General features: G+C 36.6%; 2 protein-coding genes across 2 annotated transcripts in view; both read left to right on the forward strand.

Annotated features, from left to right (window-relative positions):
* Positions 1–22032, forward strand: part of LOC107554138 (peptide YY-A) — a 48937-nt gene that overhangs the window by 5208 nt on the left and 21697 nt on the right. The window lies entirely within an intron of this gene.
* Positions 15757–16686, forward strand: LOC107554137 (heat shock protein 30-like). The gene has a single exon (XM_016236552.1). The coding sequence runs from the start codon at positions 15865–15867 to the stop codon at positions 16483–16485; it is 621 nt and encodes a 206-aa protein (XP_016092038.1). The 5' UTR covers positions 15757–15864; the 3' UTR covers positions 16486–16686.

Here is a 22032-nt window from a genome sequence, read left to right on the forward strand (position 1 = left end):
CACAGTCTCTCACGCAATGCTCCTCACCAAGGGCTTCCTGTTCCTCTTGCTGTTGTTTATTTGCCCAAGTGCCCAAGCACCATCATCAACACCCTCTGAAAAGAGAAGTGAAACTGGGGTCACTTCAGGCCATTCTGGGCGCACAGACATGCCCACAAAAATAAATAAAAAATCTTTGTTGGAAAAATGGATGAATCTGATCCAAAGTTTTAGATTTCTGCACTAACATAAAGTTGAATTATGTAACACAAATGTAGTATTATCAGAGCTAGCATGTACGTTTAGCATGTGCAAGCATTCGTGTTATGTCTCCTGAGATACAAATGTCTTAAAGACCCGTTGAAATCACTTGACAAATCTTTCTTTCCTGTGTTGATGTACTTCATGTTGAAACAGGAAGTTTTGGTGAGACATATTTGGGCACTCAGCCCTCGCCCCTCACAGAACATACATCCTCTCCTCCAGAGGTCCTGAAAATGTATCTATGCGCAAGGAAACTGTAACACTCTAGATTTTTTCTTAAAATAGCCCACCACCTACAAGCGCCACAGAGACTACTGTAATATTTATTCTAGAGTTGATCTGATTTCTTCTTACCTGAACAGAGAGTGACACTGTTAAGTCTTCTTAAAGATTCATGTATCCACAATACTTCATATGCAGATTTCGCGAAAATACCAACGCATAACAGCCTCGACTCTATATGAAAAGGCAGGTCACTGGGTAACATTCACCCGTCAGTACATGCCACTGCAAAACTAAACTGAAGAACAGAAGCGCACACGTACACACACACATATACGCTGAAAACCTCAGCCCACTTCTCACAGTCTCTCACGCAATGCTCCTCACCAAGGGCTTCCTGTTCCTCTTGCTGTTGTTTATTTGCCCAAGTGCCCAAGCACCATCATCAACACCCTCTGAAAAGAGAAGTGAAACTGGGGTCACTTCAGGCCATTCTGGGCGCACAGACATGCCCACAAAAATAAATAAAAAATCTTTGTTGGAAAAATGGATGAATCTGATCCAAAGTTTTAGATTTCTGCACTAACATAAAGTTGAATTATGTAACACAAATGTAGTATTATCAGAGCTAGCATGTACGTTTAGCATGTGCAAGCATTCGTGTTATGTCTCCTGAGATACAAATGTCTTAAAGACCCGTTGAAATCACTTGACAAATCTTTCTTTCCTGTGTTGATGTACTTCATGTTGAAACAGGAAGTTTTGGTGAGACATATTGAAGGGCTTGTCAACTTTGTTTAGAAAGCGACGCCATGATCTGCTACTTGCTAGTTGCTAGGTGGTAATATGGGGCGGGACGTTATCATTCCAGAGAGCATTTGATTGGACATAAATCTGAATCATCAATATTTTTAGTTTTCCTAGAAGAGAAATACTTTAAATTTTATGTATATATTTATATATATATATATATATCAGTGTTTAAGTGTTAGCAAATACATTAGCCTCAAAGCTCCATTTTTTTTCATGAGGTCTTCAATAACTGGAGAGCAACAATGACAGCAGCTAAACTGAATATAGTAACAAAAAAAGCTCAGATTTTATGTTCACATTGAAACAATAACATAAAGAACACTACTGTTCAAAAGTATGGAGTCTATAAGATATGTTAATGTTTTTGAAAGACCTCTCTTATGCTCACCAAGGCTGCATATTTGATTAAAAAAAAAAACATTAAAACAGTAATATTTTGAAATATTATTACAATTTAAAATTCTGTTTGAATATATTTTAAAATGTAATTTATTTGTGTGATGGCAAAACTAAATTTTCAGCAGTCAGTACTCCAGTCTTCAGTGTCAAATGATCTTTCAGGAATCATTCTAATGTGCTGCTTTGCTGCTGCTTTTTTGTCAGGATTCTTTCATGAACAGAAAGTTCAAAACAATAGTATTTACTATTTGAAATAGAAATAGAATCTTCAGTAAGATTATACATCTCTTTACTCTTTACTAACTAAATAAATAAATTTAATTAAAATGAAAGAAAAAAGAAAGAAAAGCTCCCAGTGTGTTTATCTTGTGTTGCACCATTTAACCACAGCAATGACCACTAATATGAAAGTCCCATGACATACTGCACAACTGCATGAGGAACTGAATGCCAAAGTGTTTTTTTACTGCTGAAAATATAATGGAAACAACCTTTAGACAATGATGAAGCTCAATGCAAAGGAAACAGACAATAACCCACAGTCCTAAGCAAACATACTCAAATACATCCACACTATTGAGGAGTTATGAAATACTACACCTGCGCACATACACCCTCTGGGCTCAAAGATACATACGAAATTACTCAAATATACCCCAACCTCCCATTCAAACTGATATTGTGTTGTCTAAGCCTGAGTTTCAACACACACACCAAAACACACACCCTTGAGTCGTTCCCCTTGATAAATATAATTAACCTCAAGCCATCCCAGTGCAGCTCTGAATTGATCAGAACAGGCAGAGTTGCCGCAGGCCTGTCAGCACCAGCATAATCAATAGACCTTATTGATCCTACATGCGGTGAGAGTCTGTGTGTCAGCGTGCATATGTGAGGGATCACGCTGCATCTGCTTCGGATTTGTGCTCCGTGTGCGCATGTGGGCACGACATGAAAAAAGTGGGGGTTCGAGGCTTAGTCTCCTACCGACTGCTTTGTAACAAGTAACTTGGGAAGGCAAATCGAGTTTTAAAGTGGGCTAGTGAAATATGGCTAGATTTTTTTTTTCTTCGCTGATGCAAACCATAAAGCTGAGTGTGACAATCATTTTTTTTTTTTTTGCTAATTTATGCTGACATGTAGTCTATATCCTACAACATCTTTGATGCATTAGCAGCTACTTCCTGTGTCATTTAAATGTATAAATTAATCAAGTCAGATTAAATATGTTTTAAATGTAAAAGTAAATAAAATAAATTTAATAATTATATTTTATATTGTATAACAAATGTTTTTTAATTATTTGAAATAATATTCTATATTCTCTCTCTCTCTCTCTCTCTCTCTCTCTCTCTCTCTCTATATATATATATATATATACAGTATATATTAAACTTATTATATTTGTTTGTACTGCATGTGTACATGAACCAGACCCTCATTTCGACTGCTGTAAGAGCCTACATTGATAAAGTGAGGAACACAGATTAGTTTTTTTTTTGTTTGGTAATATTTCCACTAAATCAGGCCCAAAAACATATGAGATTAAATATTCTTAATCAATTATAACCATAAAGTCAAAAGCTACTGAGATAAGAAATTTTTACTTGCTTAACTTACTCAAAACTGTTTTTTTAAACTATGTGTCATTACTGAAAAACTAAATTTTTTGTAAGGAGGTAGAGCAGGGTTTCCAAAACTGGGGTTTGTGAACCACTGCGGTTTGTGAGTTGACAAAACATTAATTAATTAACTCATGAAATAATTATGAAATAAATGGAAATGGGAAAAAATCCATAATAATAATAATAATAATAATACAAATTCTAATATATTATACTAATATTATATTTTATTTGTTTACCTCATGTCATGTGACCATTACCTGACGTCAGAGAACCATAAACATGCGAATGTGTTGTTAAATTCTTGAAATTTTAGGTCATAGGAGTTTAGCTAACAAAAACGTTTGGTAATCCCCGGAGTTAAATGACTGAATTGTGCTTTAACATACCTGATATGGGCTCTCTGAGTGCATTGCGTTTTATGTTATTCGCAAAGTTACATTTCAATCATGACAACTTTCGGAAGATTTTAACATGGTGATGGACATGACAATGTTAATGTATTTGGTCTTGGCGGAGTAGATCTGCTACGCTGCTGCTGCTGCTGCTGCTGAATTGCTGCTGCTGGTGATTATTGCTGTAGTTGTAGATTATTGCTGCTGCTGCAAGCAAGTACAGGAACTTGCTACTGCCAATGCATATGGCGATACGGTGGCATGAGTATTTAAGACATACTGCTGCTGCACAAATAGCATATAAAATAACCCGTAGCAGATCTATACAGGTGGAGCTGGGGAAGGTGGAGGGTTTCAGATCAACTCTGAAAGCGCGCTGCAGGAATCTCTAGTGAATGCTAGTCAGCCATATAAATGCAAGGCAGTAAGCTCATTGGCTGCATATGCAGCATGAACCAATCAGCTTGTGCCAAGTCGTTTAACTCTCTGAATATCATCAGTTACGTTAACAACCCGTCACCTGCGCCATCTAGAGTTTCATGACTGAACTACATATTTATTGAGTGTTAATTCTCATATTTATTGAGAATTATCCCTGCTCTCCTCTCCTGAATAATAAAATTAAGTTGTGACTGAGATGAATTAGTGAATGTTACTGAAACATTGCAAGAGTTAATGCTACCTAGCATAATAAATTCCAAATGCATTGTGTGCCTCTCTCAGTACCACACATAGGTATGGAAACACATGAAAGCGCTGGGGGTTGGGCACTGTGACTGTGAGGAAGAGAGAGGGGCACATGGGGAGAGGGTGGAACAAGATTTACATGAGGCTGCTGTAAAACTTTGACCCCACAGTTGTAAATCTGCCAATGGAGTCTAGCCAGCACAACAGGAAGTATGGGGGATCAGAGAAAGAGAGAGAGAACGAAAGGATGTAAATATGGGAATGGGGGTAGAGATGGTAGATTGTTAGGCTTGTATTCAATTAGAAATGTTTTTAAATATGTCTAGATTTCGCTATTAAACCTGAAGGGATGTAATGGCTGGTGCAAATATTATTTTGCATCTTCTTCAGTTGATTTTCCAGTATCATTGAACTGTATACTTGTTTGAATCCTAACAAGCCATATAGTACACACACTGGCTACTCGCATGTGGTCAAATATAGACCTTGAAAATGGAAAGTCTGTTCAAACTAAGTTGTCAGCTATGAAAAATGGCTAAGAGGTCAACACACTGTTTGAAAAGGTTGATGGCACATACGATTTTGTTGAGAGTTTAATTTAATGATTTTATGCCTTGTATTCTGTTTGTACACACACCACTAATAGTGGTTGTTTCTGTACCGAAAGTTAATATTTTTTCTTAACGCTCAATCGAACGATGAAATTTCCATTGCAAGGAGTGAAAAAAAGGGCCTGGTACGCTCACTTTGAAGATAAATATCAACAAAACAGCATGAGAGCATGTTACGAAAGTCGGCATGAGAGCGCATTACAAAAGTTAAAGTGCCACCCACTTAGGTGTGGTAACTCAGGGTCATGATGTGAAAATACAGGATGTAGATACTGAGACAGGAAGTGGCAGGCATCAAAGTTTCAAAGCATGTCAGTATTCAAGGTCATGAGAAATTGCTGGCATGAATACACCTCTGAACTCTGACTGGTTTTGAGGATGTGATATGAAATATAAAAACAGACTCACTTTACAATAATCTTCACTTTTCAATATAAAGTTATTTAATATTTAATTTTTTTTAAAGTAAATTGTTATTCATAATAATATAATTGTGGAACTCTGTGTGAATCAAACTGTGTCCATTTTTGCCTTATCTATTTTATTATAGATATGACAAGTGACAGGGAGTTACTAGCCTACCTAAAACAGAAGGACAGTAGCTGATCAAATTTTTTAACAATGTATCTTTTCCAGTAGAGGCATAATGCATTACATTTTAATGTCTGAACTGACAGAGTAATCAAATGCACAGAACTAAATGGTCCTCTTTCACACACATACAGTAGCATTGCAAAGTAGCATTGATGCATTCAGGTGAATCGTTTTTTTCAAAATGATCCTCTCACTAATATGTAGCTTTGGAAAGTCAGATTCATTGTAACTAATTGGTTCTTTTCAATGGTTCATGTAAATGAACTGATTAAAACAATTCAACAGTTTAAATCTCTGTACTAGGCACAATGTTTTCAAATTGATTATGCATTTATGCATTGTCTACCTTATTGAAGGATCTCACTCAACAATTAAATTAGAAATTATATTTTTGGATTATTATTTATAAAAAAGCATATGTGACCCTGGACCACAAAACCAGTCATAAGGGTAAATTTTTCAAAATTGAGATTTATACATAAATTGATGTATGGTTTGTTAGGATAGGACGATATTTGGCCGATATACAACTATTTGGAAATCTAGAATCTGAGGGTGCAAACAAATCAAAATATTGAGAAAATCGCCTTTAGAGTTGTCCAAATGAAGTTCTTAGCAATGCATATTACTAATCAAAAATTAAGTTCTGTCAGGACCACTATCGTCAAAATGATAGATACTTAGCATAAAGTTTGGTTTGGCGGTATGGTTCTGTTCTGGGCAAAAAACTCCCTGCCCATCCATGCAGCCTGTCATGAATGAGCAGGGAGAGCAGCAATAATAACCCCCCTAGGGTTAACAGAACAGAACAAGACAGATATCATTAATGTACTTGATATTTAAGTGTAACACTTTATTCAAGATATATATATATATATATATATATATATACAGTATATATTAAACTTATTATATTTGTTTGTACTGCATGTGTACATGAACCAGACCCTCATTTCGACTGCTGTAAGAGCCTACATTGATAAAGTGAGGAACACAGATTAGTTTTTTTTTGTTTGGTAATATTTCCACTAAATCAGGCCCAAAAACATATGAGATTAAATATTCTTAATCAATTATAACCATAAAGTCAAAAGCTACTGAGATAAGAAATTTTTACTTGCTTAACTTACTCAAAACTGTTTTTTTAAACTATGTGTCATTACTGAAAAACTAAATTTTTTGTAAGGAGGTAGAGCAGGGTTTCCAAAACTGGGGTTTGTGAACCACTGCGGTTTGTGAGTTGACAAAACATTAATTAATTAACTCATGAAATAATTATGAAATAAATGGAAATGGGAAAAAATCCATAATAATAATAATAATAATAATACAAATTCTAATATATTATACTAATATTATATTTTATTTGTTTACCTCATGTCATGTGACCATTACCTGACGTCAGAGAACCATAAACATGCGAATGTGTTGTTAAATTCTTGAAATTTTAGGTCATAGGAGTTTAGCTAACAAAAACGTTTGGTAATCCCCGGAGTTAAATGACTGAATTGTGCTTTAACATACCTGATATGGGCTCTCTGAGTGCATTGCGTTTTATGTTATTCGCAAAGTTACATTTCAATCATGACAACTTTCGGAAGATTTTAACATGGTGATGGACATGACAATGTTAATGTATTTGGTCTTGGCGGAGTAGATCTGCTACGCTGCTGCTGCTGCTGCTGCTGAATTGCTGCTGCTGGTGATTATTGCTGTAGTTGTAGATTATTGCTGCTGCTGCAAGCAAGTACAGGAACTTGCTACTGCCAATGCATATGGCGATACGGTGGCATGAGTATTTAAGACATACTGCTGCTGCACAAATAGCATATAAAATAACCCGTAGCAGATCTATACAGGTGGAGCTGGGGAAGGTGGAGGGTTTCAGATCAACTCTGAAAGCGCGCTGCAGGAATCTCTAGTGAATGCTAGTCAGCCATATAAATGCAAGGCAGTAAGCTCATTGGCTGCATATGCAGCATGAACCAATCAGCTTGTGCCAAGTCGTTTAACTCTCTGAATATCATCAGTTACGTTAACAACCCGTCACCTGCGCCATCTAGAGTTTCATGACTGAACTACATATTTATTGAGTGTTAATTCTCATATTTATTGAGAATTATCCCTGCTCTCCTCTCCTGAATAATAAAATTAAGTTGTGACTGAGATGAATTAGTGAATGTTACTGAAACATTGCAAGAGTTAATGCTACCTAGCATAATAAATTCCAAATGCATTGTGTGCCTCTCTCAGTACCACACATAGGTATGGAAACACATGAAAGCGCTGGGGGTTGGGCACTGTGACTGTGAGGAAGAGAGAGGGGCACATGGGGAGAGGGTGGAACAAGATTTACATGAGGCTGCTGTAAAACTTTGACCCCACAGTTGTAAATCTGCCAATGGAGTCTAGCCAGCACAACAGGAAGTATGGGGGATCAGAGAAAGAGAGAGAGAACGAAAGGATGTAAATATGGGAATGGGGGTAGAGATGGTAGATTGTTAGGCTTGTATTCAATTAGAAATGTTTTTAAATATGTCTAGATTTCGCTATTAAACCTGAAGGGATGTAATGGCTGGTGCAAATATTATTTTGCATCTTCTTCAGTTGATTTTCCAGTATCATTGAACTGTATACTTGTTTGAATCCTAACAAGCCATATAGTACACACACTGGCTACTCGCATGTGGTCAAATATAGACCTTGAAAATGGAAAGTCTGTTCAAACTAAGTTGTCAGCTATGAAAAATGGCTAAGAGGTCAACACACTGTTTGAAAAGGTTGATGGCACATACGATTTTGTTGAGAGTTTAATTTAATGATTTTATGCCTTGTATTCTGTTTGTACACACACCACTAATAGTGGTTGTTTCTGTACCGAAAGTTAATATTTTTTCTTAACGCTCAATCGAACGATGAAATTTCCATTGCAAGGAGTGAAAAAAAGGGCCTGGTACGCTCACTTTGAAGATAAATATCAACAAAACAGCATGAGAGCATGTTACGAAAGTCGGCATGAGAGCGCATTACAAAAGTTAAAGTGCCACCCACTTAGGTGTGGTAACTCAGGGTCATGATGTGAAAATACAGGATGTAGATACTGAGACAGGAAGTGGCAGGCATCAAAGTTTCAAAGCATGTCAGTATTCAAGGTCATGAGAAATTGCTGGCATGAATACACCTCTGAACTCTGACTGGTTTTGAGGATGTGATATGAAATATAAAAACAGACTCACTTTACAATAATCTTCACTTTTCAATATAAAGTTATTTAATATTTAATTTTTTTTAAAGTAAATTGTTATTCATAATAATATAATTGTGGAACTCTGTGTGAATCAAACTGTGTCCATTTTTGCCTTATCTATTTTATTATAGATATGACAAGTGACAGGGAGTTACTAGCCTACCTAAAACAGAAGGACAGTAGCTGATCAAATTTTTTAACAATGTATCTTTTCCAGTAGAGGCATAATGCATTACATTTTAATGTCTGAACTGACAGAGTAATCAAATGCACAGAACTAAATGGTCCTCTTTCACACACATACAGTAGCATTGCAAAGTAGCATTGATGCATTCAGGTGAATCGTTTTTTTCAAAATGATCCTCTCACTAATATGTAGCTTTGGAAAGTCAGATTCATTGTAACTAATTGGTTCTTTTCAATGGTTCATGTAAATGAACTGATTAAAACAATTCAACAGTTTAAATCTCTGTACTAGGCACAATGTTTTCAAATTGATTATGCATTTATGCATTGTCTACCTTATTGAAGGATCTCACGCAACAATTAAATTAGAAATTATATTTTTGGATTATTATTTATAAAAAAGCATGTGTGACCCTGGACCACAAAACCAGTCATAAGGGTAAATTTTTCAAAATTGAGATTTATACATAAATTGATGTATGGTTTGTTAGGATAGGACGATATTTGGCCGATATACAACTATTTGGAAATCTAGAATCTGAGGGTGCAAATCAACAATTAAATTAGAAATTATATTTTTGGATTATTATTTATAAAAAAGCATATGTGACCCTGGACCACAAAACCAGTCATAAGGGTAAATTTTTCAAAATTGAGATTTATACATAAATTGATGTATGGTTTGTTAGGATAGGACGATATTTGGCCGATATACAACTATTTGGAAATCTAGAATCTGAGGGTGCAAACAAATCAAAATATTGAGAAAATCGCCTTTAGAGTTGTCCAAATGAAGTTCTTAGCAATGCATATTACTAATCAAAAATTAAGTTCTGTCAGGACCACTATCGTCAAAATGATAGATACTTAGCATAAAGTTTGGTTTGGCGGTATGGTTCTGTTCTGGGCAAAAAACTCCCTGCCCATCCATGCAGCCTGTCATGAATGAGCAGGGAGAGCAGCAATAATAACCCCCCTAGGGTTAACAGAACAGAACAAGACAGATATCATTAATGTACTTGATATTTAAGTGTAACACTTTATTCAAGATAAAGGAGTCTGATTAGCAAGGAATATCAGAAAGCCAAGTCCTGACTGTGGCGAAAGGAGGAGCTGGGGATGGAGGAGGGTAATTTGATCCTGAGCAAGCTGAAAAGCTGCTGAATAATACTGAATAGAGCTAATATAGGAATGCTGCGATAGGTGTCGTATTCCTATAGGTAGATGTGATCAGCTGAGAATAAGCTGATGCAAGCTTGACTCACGTGACCTGCCAGAACTAACGCTAACGCTTAATTTTTGATATATTTACGGTAGGAAATGTACAAAATATCTTTATGGAACATGATCTTTAATTAATATCCTAATGATTTTTGGCATAAAAAAAACAATAATTTTGACCCATACAATGTATTTTTGGCTATTGCTACAAATATACCCCAGCGACTTAAGACTGGTTTTGTGGTCCAGGGTCACATATATACCCAGCAAACAGGAAACATTCTCAGAACTGTGGCTAATATTTAAGTTATCTCAAAGTTATGAACAAACGTTCTTCCGGTAATGTTTATAGATTGTTTGTTTAAAGTCTGATAATAGCGGTCTCATAATGTTAACTCACACACCAAAAAATTTTTTATAGCTTAGTTCAAATTCATGGAACTTTTTTTTCTGAAATCTTTTAGAGTGTTTAGAATTTTTTTTAAATAATGTTCCCAGAATGTTTGCAAAATAATCAAATGGAATGTTCCCTTAATGTTCGCGTAGTACAGGTACTTGTAGCTAACTACTTTTTCAGTAGCTTGACTGTAGTTTAACAAAGTCGCTTATAGCTTGGCAAGCTTTTAAAGTAGTTTCCCCAGCACTGCTAATGACCATAAAAACCGCTTTTCACTCTTCTGTTTGACTTCTAGACTTTGCTCTTCTCCTCTATTCGTCTCTCTCTTTCTTGCTTGCTGACTTGACTCTTTCAGTAATACGCATTTACATGCACACAATTGTTTAGGGATCCAGGGGAGTGTCTAAGCTGGTGCGTTGAATGCCTTCTATATTTCTAAGAGGATCTGCTCTAGACAGCAGCTGTTCTCAGGTCAAGGCAGGAATTCTTGAAATCTTGAGATCTGAGCAACTGCTGGTTTATTGGATACCACTCCGCTAATGGGCCTGTATCCACAGCCACCAGACCAGATGTTACTCTGTATATGTATGTGTACATACTTAGCTATAGTTTGAGGCCAAAACTGTGAGATAAATATGACAAAAACTCCCTATGGAGAAATAATAAAATAAATAATAGTTTAAAATGTCGAGGTTTTGTTTTGCAGTTTATTATTTTAACTTGAATTCTCCGAAAACATAATAATCTTGTTGGATCATTTTAAATGTGTCATTTATTTATTTATTTATTCAATTTTTCTGAAATTATTGTACAGTGCTACAAAAAAGGTTTCCTTTTTTTCACCTGTTACACCCCAGTAACTTCTCAAAAATGCATAACATGCCTGATTGTAAGTCAGATTCAAAGAATAACCAAAAAGACAGAGAAATAAAAACATGCTATGAAAATAAGTTTGAGTACAGATAAAGAATAAATTAGAGGCAGCTGTTTCTGATCTGATACCTGGTTCACACAACATACTGTTGAACTTCAAAGTTAAATGAAAAACTGCAAAGGTCTTGGAGAAAAGAGCTGACTGTCTCATCTCATGAGCTGAGAGTGAGGTTTGCGTGACAAGGCTGGCCACGAGAGGAAGTGAAATGTGTGAGAATGGCAGTCACCGCAGTCTCATCTCAGAACACTCACCACCGGCTCATGCCTGTCCTCACTCTCAAACCTACTGCTCCTGCCTTCACCCCTCTCACTTCCTGGCTCGTTTAAACATTGTATGTTGTGTCGCTTACAACTTCAAAACACCGTGTACAAAAAAGATACTGTTGCTGAAATAAGCAGGTTCTTCAAAGAATCAGCCCCTCTTTCTACTGCATTTTTTGCATTTTACTAAAAGATAATTTACCTTTTATTAAGCCGTTTTCCCTAATAGGGATGTTGTCTGATCTCAGCAATGTTGGCAAAACTCACACATTTGATCAAAATGGGGATGTATCAGAGTTCAGTTTTTTTTTCTAACTCTAACCTTGTATAAATGAAAAAGAAAATAATTTTTAAAAATAAAAATAATAGTTTTTTATTTTGTATTTAATTGTAATTAATTTTATTATGCTCTGTCATTGTGTGGTAAAAAGTAGCTTAAACATTTTGCTGAATAACTCATTATGTGTTTTGTGTTGTTTGTGTATCCCTTACATGCCTACGACACGTATGAGCTGTTGATGTATTTTTTTTGGTTTGTTTTTGGAATAAAGTGGAATAACTTTCTTTAGATTATTAAATCCAGTTCCCCTATAACCCCTACTTTTCTTTCTACACTCGACTTTCCTATAAAAAAAATTTATTAAAATAAAATAACATTTAATTTAAATATTCAATTAAATTGCATTAAAAAATGAAATAAAAAACAAAACAAATGTTATTTAGACACATTTTAAACCAATACTTATTGGCAAATTATATTTTTTCAGTTTTGCTCAAAATCCACTGGCTCCTGTGTTCACAAGCATCCTGCATTCCCATCATACTGTGTTTTTTGACAGTGAGTTGATGCTAACCTGCTTTGTATGCTAGTACTAACAGTGCAGTGTGACATTATGACTTATGCGTTTGTAGAGCCAGCGTTACTGCTTCAGTCATATTTCATCTATTGCTGCAAATGACCAAACAAAATCTCCCTCCCTTGTCTCTTTCTGCTCTTTCAGTATGGGTAAGCCCTTGCTCTTAGGCCTTGAAGGTTAAGCGCTAACTCCCTACAGTTCTGACCTTGCCTTTCAATGAGCAGCATTAGTTCATTGCTCTGTCTCAGCACTATTACAGTGACTGTCAAGATTAAACACTTGCTGAATTGTTTCAATTCGGTAGCTATAATCTGAACGTGTTCAGGGGGTAAAAAGCTAATATTCAAAGCTAATTGCAGTCTAATTCATACCCCCTTCTTCCCCCCACTTACCGCCACTTCCGCTTCGTTCTCGCGCTCTCCTTTTCTCTCCCCCATCACTACGCCCCCTCCTTCTGCAAGGTCTCAGGGGAGAAGCTGCGGCCAGGCTGTTTGGGGGAGCTGTCAGACTAATAGATTTCCTCTTTCGCTCTGGATGTGAACAGAGGGAAAAACCTTCCCTGCTGGGACATACTAAAAGCAAAGTTTTTACAGGGCCGGTGGATGGCCCATATGATATTTGTCTGATAGGTCTGAATGTTTTGAGCACTGATATTTACAGAATGCATTTTAATATGTGTGTGCATGTAATAGTTTACTTCTGTGTTGTCGTGTGTATTCAAAAAGTATATCATGCAAAACTTTACGTGAAGAATTTATGATTCATTATATGTTTTCATTTTATCTCGTATAGTTAGTTATATATCATCTATATGTCAGCAAGAGCATTTTTTCAATATAATTTTACAGTGATTTTTGGAGTGGATGCAAGAAATACAATCCTCAAACGCCCTCTAGAGGCAAAAGCTGCACAGCACTTAAAAGTAAGCAGGCTTGAAGCGTGGTAATGCTTTTATAGTTAGCTAACAGCGCCACCTAATGTTTATTTTGCTACTTATCAAACATACTGCTTTTTCAATGTCGGCGTTTTTATTATTATTATTATTATTTAAAGTCTTATATTTTCAAAATAGATATTTAATATTCGCTGAGTTTACATAAAATAACAAAATAATAAGCACACATGTTTGTACTTTTAAAAAAGGATACTAGTGAACTTTAAAGATAGCATTTTTGCACCTCAAAATCAGGCCATAATCACCATAAACATTGGAAGACCACCATGAATGATGTGCCGTGGCAATATTCAGATCAATGATCAACACAGTTGAAACTGAACTGAAAAAGAAAAAATAATATCCCATGGCATTGAAATATTAAGTTTGAAAATGAAATGTAATTGTAACTACAAATATATTATGAAAAAGATTATAGGAAAGAACACTGTGGTCACATTCAGTTTCCTGTTAATTATATCAGTAGTAAGTAAGTCATGGGGACACTGAGAATTTTTTTTTAATGTATATATAATAATATATATTTATACAGATATATTCAATTGTTTTTGCTTTAATTGTTTTCAATTTAGTCATTTCAATTTCAGGGTTTTATGGTATTTCTTTTAGCATGTAGTTTTGAATAAATGTGTCATAAGCCTGAACTGTGTCATTGGTAAATATATCTGTGTGTTAAATCTAGATGTGCGGTCATGGCTCAGCTGTTTGCTCTTCCTTCTGGGTGTTTAAGAAGCTTCTGTCCTGTGCTCAGCTGAATACTTTTTGGATTAGCTCACAGGGTAACTCCTCATTCATGGGGAATGTGAGGGGGACACTTGACTCATATATGGAGAAGACAAACAAGAGCCATGCTGTAAACCTGTAAACCTAAGTTAGCAAAACTTAAAAAAGAAAAGAACAAAAAAGGTAATCAGTTACATCAATTTTTTTAAAGAAATTCTAAGTTTATAAGCAGAAGTGGCATTTTTATTTTATACTTATACATGTTAATTGCTCTTAACTTTGAAATATTTACGTAAGCGTAAAAATTAACTTAACATTTTGATGTAATCTCAACCTAAATATTTTTTATAGTGAAAATTACCTAGCTATAACTAGCTAATTCAGTAAATGCTAACTTGCTAATTGGTAACACGATGCTTTGACCCAAAAGAAACTCTTCTAAATTAGCATAGCAATACATTAATTTCCTTTAAATTAAAAGAAACAAGTTCATTAAACTCAAAACAATGAAACAATTTATATTACTTAAAATGGGTCAGTTTTGGGAACTCAAAAGAAAAAAGTTCTAAATACTCCTGAAAGTTCATTTGTTTGAGCTAATTTGTTTAATTTAAGTTTGCCGTGTCATATAATATTTGACATTTGGAGTATTAGACAACATTTACATGATTTATTTCACATGATTTATTTTTATGGGAACCAAAAATGCATGTCAGTTTTACTACATTCCTATACAAATACCACTACAGATATTCAGAACAAAATAAAAATGATCATTAAAAAAACTGTCTAACTAATTACAATATTTATCAATTTAAATATTAATTAATAGGCCTACAACTAAATGTTTTGATCTAAGCACCCAGCAAATAAGCTCATTTTTTTTTTTTTGAAAAAATAATGGGTTTTCATATTCTTCTTTATATTATTCTCTTATATAATCTATATTTTTAAAATTTTATGAAAAACTATATATATATATATATATATATATATGTGTGTGTGTGTGTCAATGTGTGCATGTGTATATATCCTACTTTTAGGAACTGACATCATGACTGCAGTCAGCATAGTTCCTGCATACGCTAAGCAGCTTCTTATGACGGTAAGGACAGAATAAACACTTGCACACACATAGGGTATAAAGTTAGCGTGTGACTTCACTCTCTGTGCATGACAAAGGAGGCAGTGGGCAATCCCAAATTGGACAGCAGGGCCAATGACGGCTGTGGGACAGTAAAAGTGACACTGACCCATGAATCAAATTACAACTATAAACTTATAATAGCTTTATGAGCATCTTGGATGTCCTGTTTACTTGTAGTTTCAAATTCTTATTCATGACCTCAGTGATGTAAAAAGACCAGTGGTGGGAGGTTCTAGACACCTGTTGGAGAAATATATAAACTGAAGGGACCTGAAGCAAGCAGATCACACTTCTGAGAGCACAGATAAGCCCTCAAGACAACACCACCCAGACAAACAGACGAGAGAAATGTCTTCTGCCGAGAGCCTCTTCATGGATGACCCTTTCTTTGCAAACTCCCACTTTTTGTGGCCCAGATGCAGTATGGCTCTTTCCAGCTTCAAAGAGGATTTCTTCACCCGTAAAGCCCAAATAATGCAGAACCTGAGGAATGATATCAGAGACAGCTTGCTGAATGAACTCACTGATGAGTTCTTCCAGTGTCTTGATGGTCAGAGTTCCTTCTCCAGGCTCTTCAGCCTGATCAACACAGAGCAGAACAAACGGCGAGACGTTTCTCTTACTCTGGACACTCGAGGCTTCTCTCCAGAGGATGTCACTGTGACAGTATCTGGAAGGCGCCTGGAGGTGATGGCCGGCAAGCGGGCCCAGACAGACGCTTCTACATCATCTACCAGCACCGCTCACGACGCAGAAGCCCAGCCACAAGGATTTGTTCAAGCTGTGCAGCTTCCTGACCACCTGGATCCAACCTCCTTGACCTGCTCACTTGGAGAAGATGGACTTCTGCATATTGAGTCACCAGAATCCAAAGATGAGTCCTCAGTCCGCTTCAGAACATCCCTGGATTTCCCCATCAACAAGGACAGCACAAACAAAATGGAGGATGGGGCTGAGAAACCAAACTAAAAAACTGACTTATGACCTATTATACATTGTAAAATTGTTTTTCATGAATCGTGAATGTGCTTTATGTGACTGAAAATGATTAGTTCTACAAAGGTTTTAATAAAGATATTATCTGGTATATGACTTCATGCACAAACTTCATGTCTTCTACACGGGGCAACTTTTTGAGCTCTGTTGCTGGGCAACTTTGGACAATGTTGGGCAAAACACGACTGATCTAAAGTATCCAGATAGAAATTTGTTACCCATTCTCAATGGGAAAGTGCCCAAGCAACATTGCTCACAACACAAAAAGTTGCCCCATGTATCATCAGCCTAAGGTTTTGAAATGGGATTTACAATCCCTAGGCATTATTATTATTGTCAATGTGGAGTGCTACTTTACCAATTTTCAGTTTTCTTATGGTATGCTATCACTTCGAACCCTGATATGCAGATATGTTGCTAGAATAGTCTTCACTTTACAACTAATGTAAAGTGTTAATAATTTAGTGAATGTAGTGATGGTTTGTGGTGTAATGTGGATCAGTTTAGTAAATATGAGACTTTTCTCTCACAGTTATCACTGATTAAACTTGAGATAGGCTTAAAGTTAGAAAAAAAATAATTAAGCAACATCCATAAAGGTGTGTAAATTAAGATCCATCAGGACATGCAATTTCTGGAAGCATTTCATCTAGCGAAATTTAAAGTTACTTAAATTCTTTTTTAAAAGCAATGCCCGTGAAACAGAATGTAAAGTATAAAGTACAAAATAAGTTCAAGAGAAGTTTCCAACACAATTGATGGAGCTATAGACACATGATTGAAACTTATTCATTCAAACATGGTGTCAACTGGTATTAGGGATAAACCTACCGACTGATTTTGAGATATCTATAGTCAGTGTTTTTTTTCTACTTTGTGATGTTTCTTGCCTAACCGAAGAAAGTGATCACCTGCTGTTGAATGTTCACTAGGTCAGTTCTTTTATAGGCTACATTATGGTTTTAAAGGGGTCATATGATGCTGCTAAAAAGAAAATTATTTTGTGTATTTGGTGTAAAGAAATGTGTTTATGCGGTTTAAAGTAAAAAAAACATTATTTTCCACATACTGTACATTATTGTTTCTCCTCTATGCCCCGCCTTTCTGAAACGCGTCGATTTTTACAAAGCTCATCGGTCTGAAAAGCGAGGTGTGCTCTGATTGGCCAGCTATCCAGTGCGTTGTGATTGGCTGAATACCTCAAGCGTGTGACGGAAATGTTACACCCCTTACCATACTGTTGATGCCGTGTCCCAGCCGGAGTGACGAGACAAAAACATTAAAACCCATTACAAACGAGGCATTTGTTGCACCCAGTGGGGACATAATTACTGATTATAACTTATACTGTCTTTTTATGTGTTGCGTTGCATTGCATTGCGCCGCATAAACATAAAACCCTGTCTGCATATGTGATCAGAGAAATGACAAACAACAAGTGCTAATGTTACTCCACACTGCCCAAAACTCGCGTTTGAATCATCAGTGGCAAATGATAAAAGAAAACGTACTTACGTGAGTCAGAACTGCCGGCATTTTAGTCTAACGTTACTCTCCCAGGATCAGTAAACAGTCCTCCATAAAATGTGCCGGCGATCCACAGCACTAAGTTGATGTATTCCCTCAGCGACCAGCACGGATCAGCTCTAGGCATGACGAAGCGGATATCGTCCTCTTTTGGAAGACCAAACAAAGTAGTTTTGCTTTCACAGCGAAGCAAACAGCATCTTCAGGACATGGCTGCAGCGTCAACAATATTACAGCGAGAATAAATGTTACGCCTTCTTTCTTTGCGTGAACATTTTTAAAAGCTAATTTACACAGAACGCGTTCCGTTTTAAAACGCGAGACGCAGCGATGAAGAATAGTAAAAAGTGCAGCCTTTATACAGAAGTAGCCATACAGCAAAATTTAAGGTCAAAATTAAAGGTTTTTGGATGTTAGTATCAATATGTTAGTCTTAAGGTGATCTATAAGGCAGTGTGCTCCAAAACAGTGACAAAATTCGCATTTAGAAGCATTCAAAGCTTGCAGTTCCTCACTTCCGCCAAAACGGCTCAACGATTTTTTTTGACGTCACATCGTACTTCAGCTTCTCATCAAACTTTCTGTCCAATCAAATGCTCTCTAGAATCCGAAGCGCCCGCCCCCTACACTATAAAATAGACACTGAAGCCGCGGCTGAAATCGGTCACGTGTCCACAGAATTAGAATTTTCTGTACAGTGAATGGCACGTAGTGCACTATATAGGGGACCGGGAACGATTCAAACATTGTAAATATGCTTTCCATTGAGGAAAAAAAGAAGTCTGGTTTAGTCTAAGTCTAACCACCGCACCGCACACACACTCTGCTCCGGTCCAGAGACACAATAGCACGGAGCGGATCACATGCGCGAGTCGGCGCAGACCACAAAATGTATCGGAGCTATTTGAATTCTACACAGAATGCTATATTTTATAGCAATATGGATGAGATTGTGGCTGGCATACCCTGTCAAATGGCTTTATGGAGCTCAACGGCTCTAGCCCAAGCTGTGATATAAACCAGTGCTATTAGCTATTTTAAAAAGGGGCGGGGCTGCTTGATATGTCCCGCCCTGTCTTCCTGTTTCAGTTCAAATGACATCAACACATAGAGTAACGCTACGTGTTTCTAAGCATTTCAGGGGACCTTTAACCCTTGTGCTACCTTTTGGACATTTTTGTCCTTTTCAGTTTTGTTTTTTTGATCATTTTGCCTGTGTTATTGCCAACTACATAAATATGGGCACAGGTGTGTATTTTTATTGGAATTTTACCATTTTACTTCCATTTGGGGAAGTCGTGGCCTAATGGTTAGAGAGTCGGACTCATAACCCAAAGGTTGCGGGTTCGAGTCTCGTACCGGCAGGGATTGTAGGTGGGGGGAGTGAATGTACAACGCTCTCTTCCACCTTCAATACCACGACTGAGGTGCCATTGAGCAAGGCACCGAACCCCCAACTGCTCCCCGGGCGCCGCAGCAAAAATAATGGCTGCTCACTGCTCCGGGTGTGTGTTCACGGTGTTGTGTGTGTTCACTGCTGTGTGTGTGCACTTTGGATGGGATAAATGCAGAGCACTAATTCCGAGTATGGGTCACCTGGCCACACGTCACTCACTTTTTTCTTTTAATAAATCTGTTTTGCACTAGGTACAAAAAAGTTTTCCTCTCAGAACCTTAAGGACAAAAATGTCCCCATTGAAACCCATTAAAACTGCTATTTTTAATCACAGTGCCATTTAACTGTAAAATTATGCAATTTTTGTTGATAGGCTTTCATTCTATTGGCAAGGCTTTAAAATTTTATTTTTTACCAGATGGTGCCATTTTTTCAGGTTTGACCTATAAAGAAAATACTCGCTTTATTTATGTTTTCTGCTTCTGCATATTATAGAGCCAATTGGATAAATAATGCAGTTATAATTGTGTGGGGGTGTTGGTATGGATGTCAGAGTGTGGTTTGTATGTGTATCATAAAAAAAAATTGTGTGTGTTCTTGTAATATTTGAGAGAGAAAAACTCTACTGCAAATAACAAATCCAACCACTGTGTGCACCAGCAGAGCTTTGCTGGCGTCTAATGGGGAAAATTTAGTACTGCGCCCAAACAAAATCTTACTGAAAGCTCATTTTTTGAGATATCAACCTCAAATTTGGAATACAACTTGTTTAGATTTATGGCTTTGATTTTCTAGCAGTTATAGAGTTCAACATGTTTCATAAAATATATATTTTATATAAAACATCGTTCATAAATCATTTTCATAAACCTAAACATCTAGAACTTTTTTTTTGTTTCACTTTTTAAACTTTCTTTACTTCAACAATAATCTGCCATGGGTCTTCTTTAAAATGAGACTAAACTTAACTCCCAAGCTTCAGTTTTTTGACATGGACATGTTTGTCCACTATGGACCTATGTGTAACTTTTTTAAATTGACGCACAAGGGTTAAAGTTACAGTTTTCAAAATGGAAAACTCTAACACAACAAATGATACACACGCGCACGATTCATATCCCGCCCCAACTCCTTCTGTTTGGTTCAACGAATTGCTGAAAAGCAGCGAGACGCGGCGCAACAATAAAATAAACTGTCTAGCGCATGTTTAATTACAAAAGTGGGACGCAAAAACGCGTTTCGTGTACACACGCAATTAAATGAGAAAAAAAAGTCACCGGAAAGCTGCACAGTGGAAATGCAAATACGCGTTCTGTGTGAACGAATGCAGAGCTATCTGGATGGAGGTATGCAAGTATAGATTTTCTGGATTGCTTTAAAATGCACAAACCTTCCCTTGAGTAAATGCTTCAGTCTCATTAATGCTCTATTTGGAAGACAGGGCTAATAAGCCAGTAATCCTTGTGGGCAATCACTTGTGTAAGGAGACCCACACCAGCGGGTAAATATTGATCCTGTTTCCACCCAGCACTAATGATAGTGCACTGTCTTGCCGAGCAGTTCAATGCCACTGGGAGAGGAGACCTGTTCCCTAGGCAGTCGGTGTCATCTGCTCCAATGCACCGATAGAGCTACTCTCCTGTGCCTTGGCATCAATCTTTTTCAAGACATGCTTTCTTTCCCCCTCTCAGCCATTTCTTCTTGATGGTCTGACATTTCATCCCAGACTGTTTAACGTCTGTGAGCACTGGTTCCTGTGATCCATGGCTAATGCTTTGAAGGGAAAGATGAGTTGCTCAGTAAAGAAAAGATGCAGGTGATTTGTGATTTGAGTCTTTTGTTCCTTGAAAGCAGGTTCAGGATTACCTGTGAACAAGCAGCCAGTTATAATGGAGTAAATGACAACACAAGATTCACACAAGATACTACAACTTTAGCCAAATTAGCATGCAACATATTAAAAAGAGTTGTTTTTAATAACATGTGTTTGATAATATGTATATATAAATATATATTCAATATATCTTTTATGTTCTGCAGAAGAAACAAAGTTATACAGTTTTGGAATGACATGAGGGTGAGCTTTTTTTTTTTTTGGTAACTATCCTATTACATTGGTGTACAATGGTGCACAATTTGAGGTAGATAGTGATTTGCTATCAGTCTCCAGTGGCAGTTAACAATTTTTGTGATGCGGTGAGTTAGGTTATACTACAGGCCAGACCGGAGGCTCTGGCATTGAGGCTGTTTTTCTAGAAAATAAGTTTTGGCACATCAGAATGCTTCAGGCAGTTTATTTGCATCCATCATACTGTCATCTTTAGGACGCGTCTTTGCTCTTTTAGGATCACTGTCTTTTCTGATTTCCCTAGTAGACTGAACCTTATACTGAATGTAGCATGGACTTGCCAAGCAATCTTGGCTGGCAGAAGTAATAGAAACAGATTAGTAGAAGTAGAAAGATTGCGGAGTGCTGTTTCTCACCAGACTGGAATCTGTTGGACATCTGATGGAATTAATGGAAAATCCTGGATTTAACTAATTTTATAATAAATTTACAAAACAGGTTATAGATCAAGATCTTAAGTAAATAGACC

This window comes from Sinocyclocheilus grahami, unplaced genomic scaffold, assembly GCF_001515645.1.
Source record: "Sinocyclocheilus grahami isolate Dianchi unplaced genomic scaffold, SAMN03320097.WGS_v1.1 scaffold491.1, whole genome shotgun sequence".
NCBI classification, from domain to species: Eukaryota; Metazoa; Chordata; class Actinopteri; order Cypriniformes; family Cyprinidae; genus Sinocyclocheilus; species Sinocyclocheilus grahami.

Excerpts from the sequence above, each read along its gene's own strand:
- LOC107554137 (XM_016236552.1), top strand. The coding sequence starts at position 15,865 with ATGTCTTCTGCCGAGAGCCTCTTCATGGATGACCCTTTCTTTGCAAAC.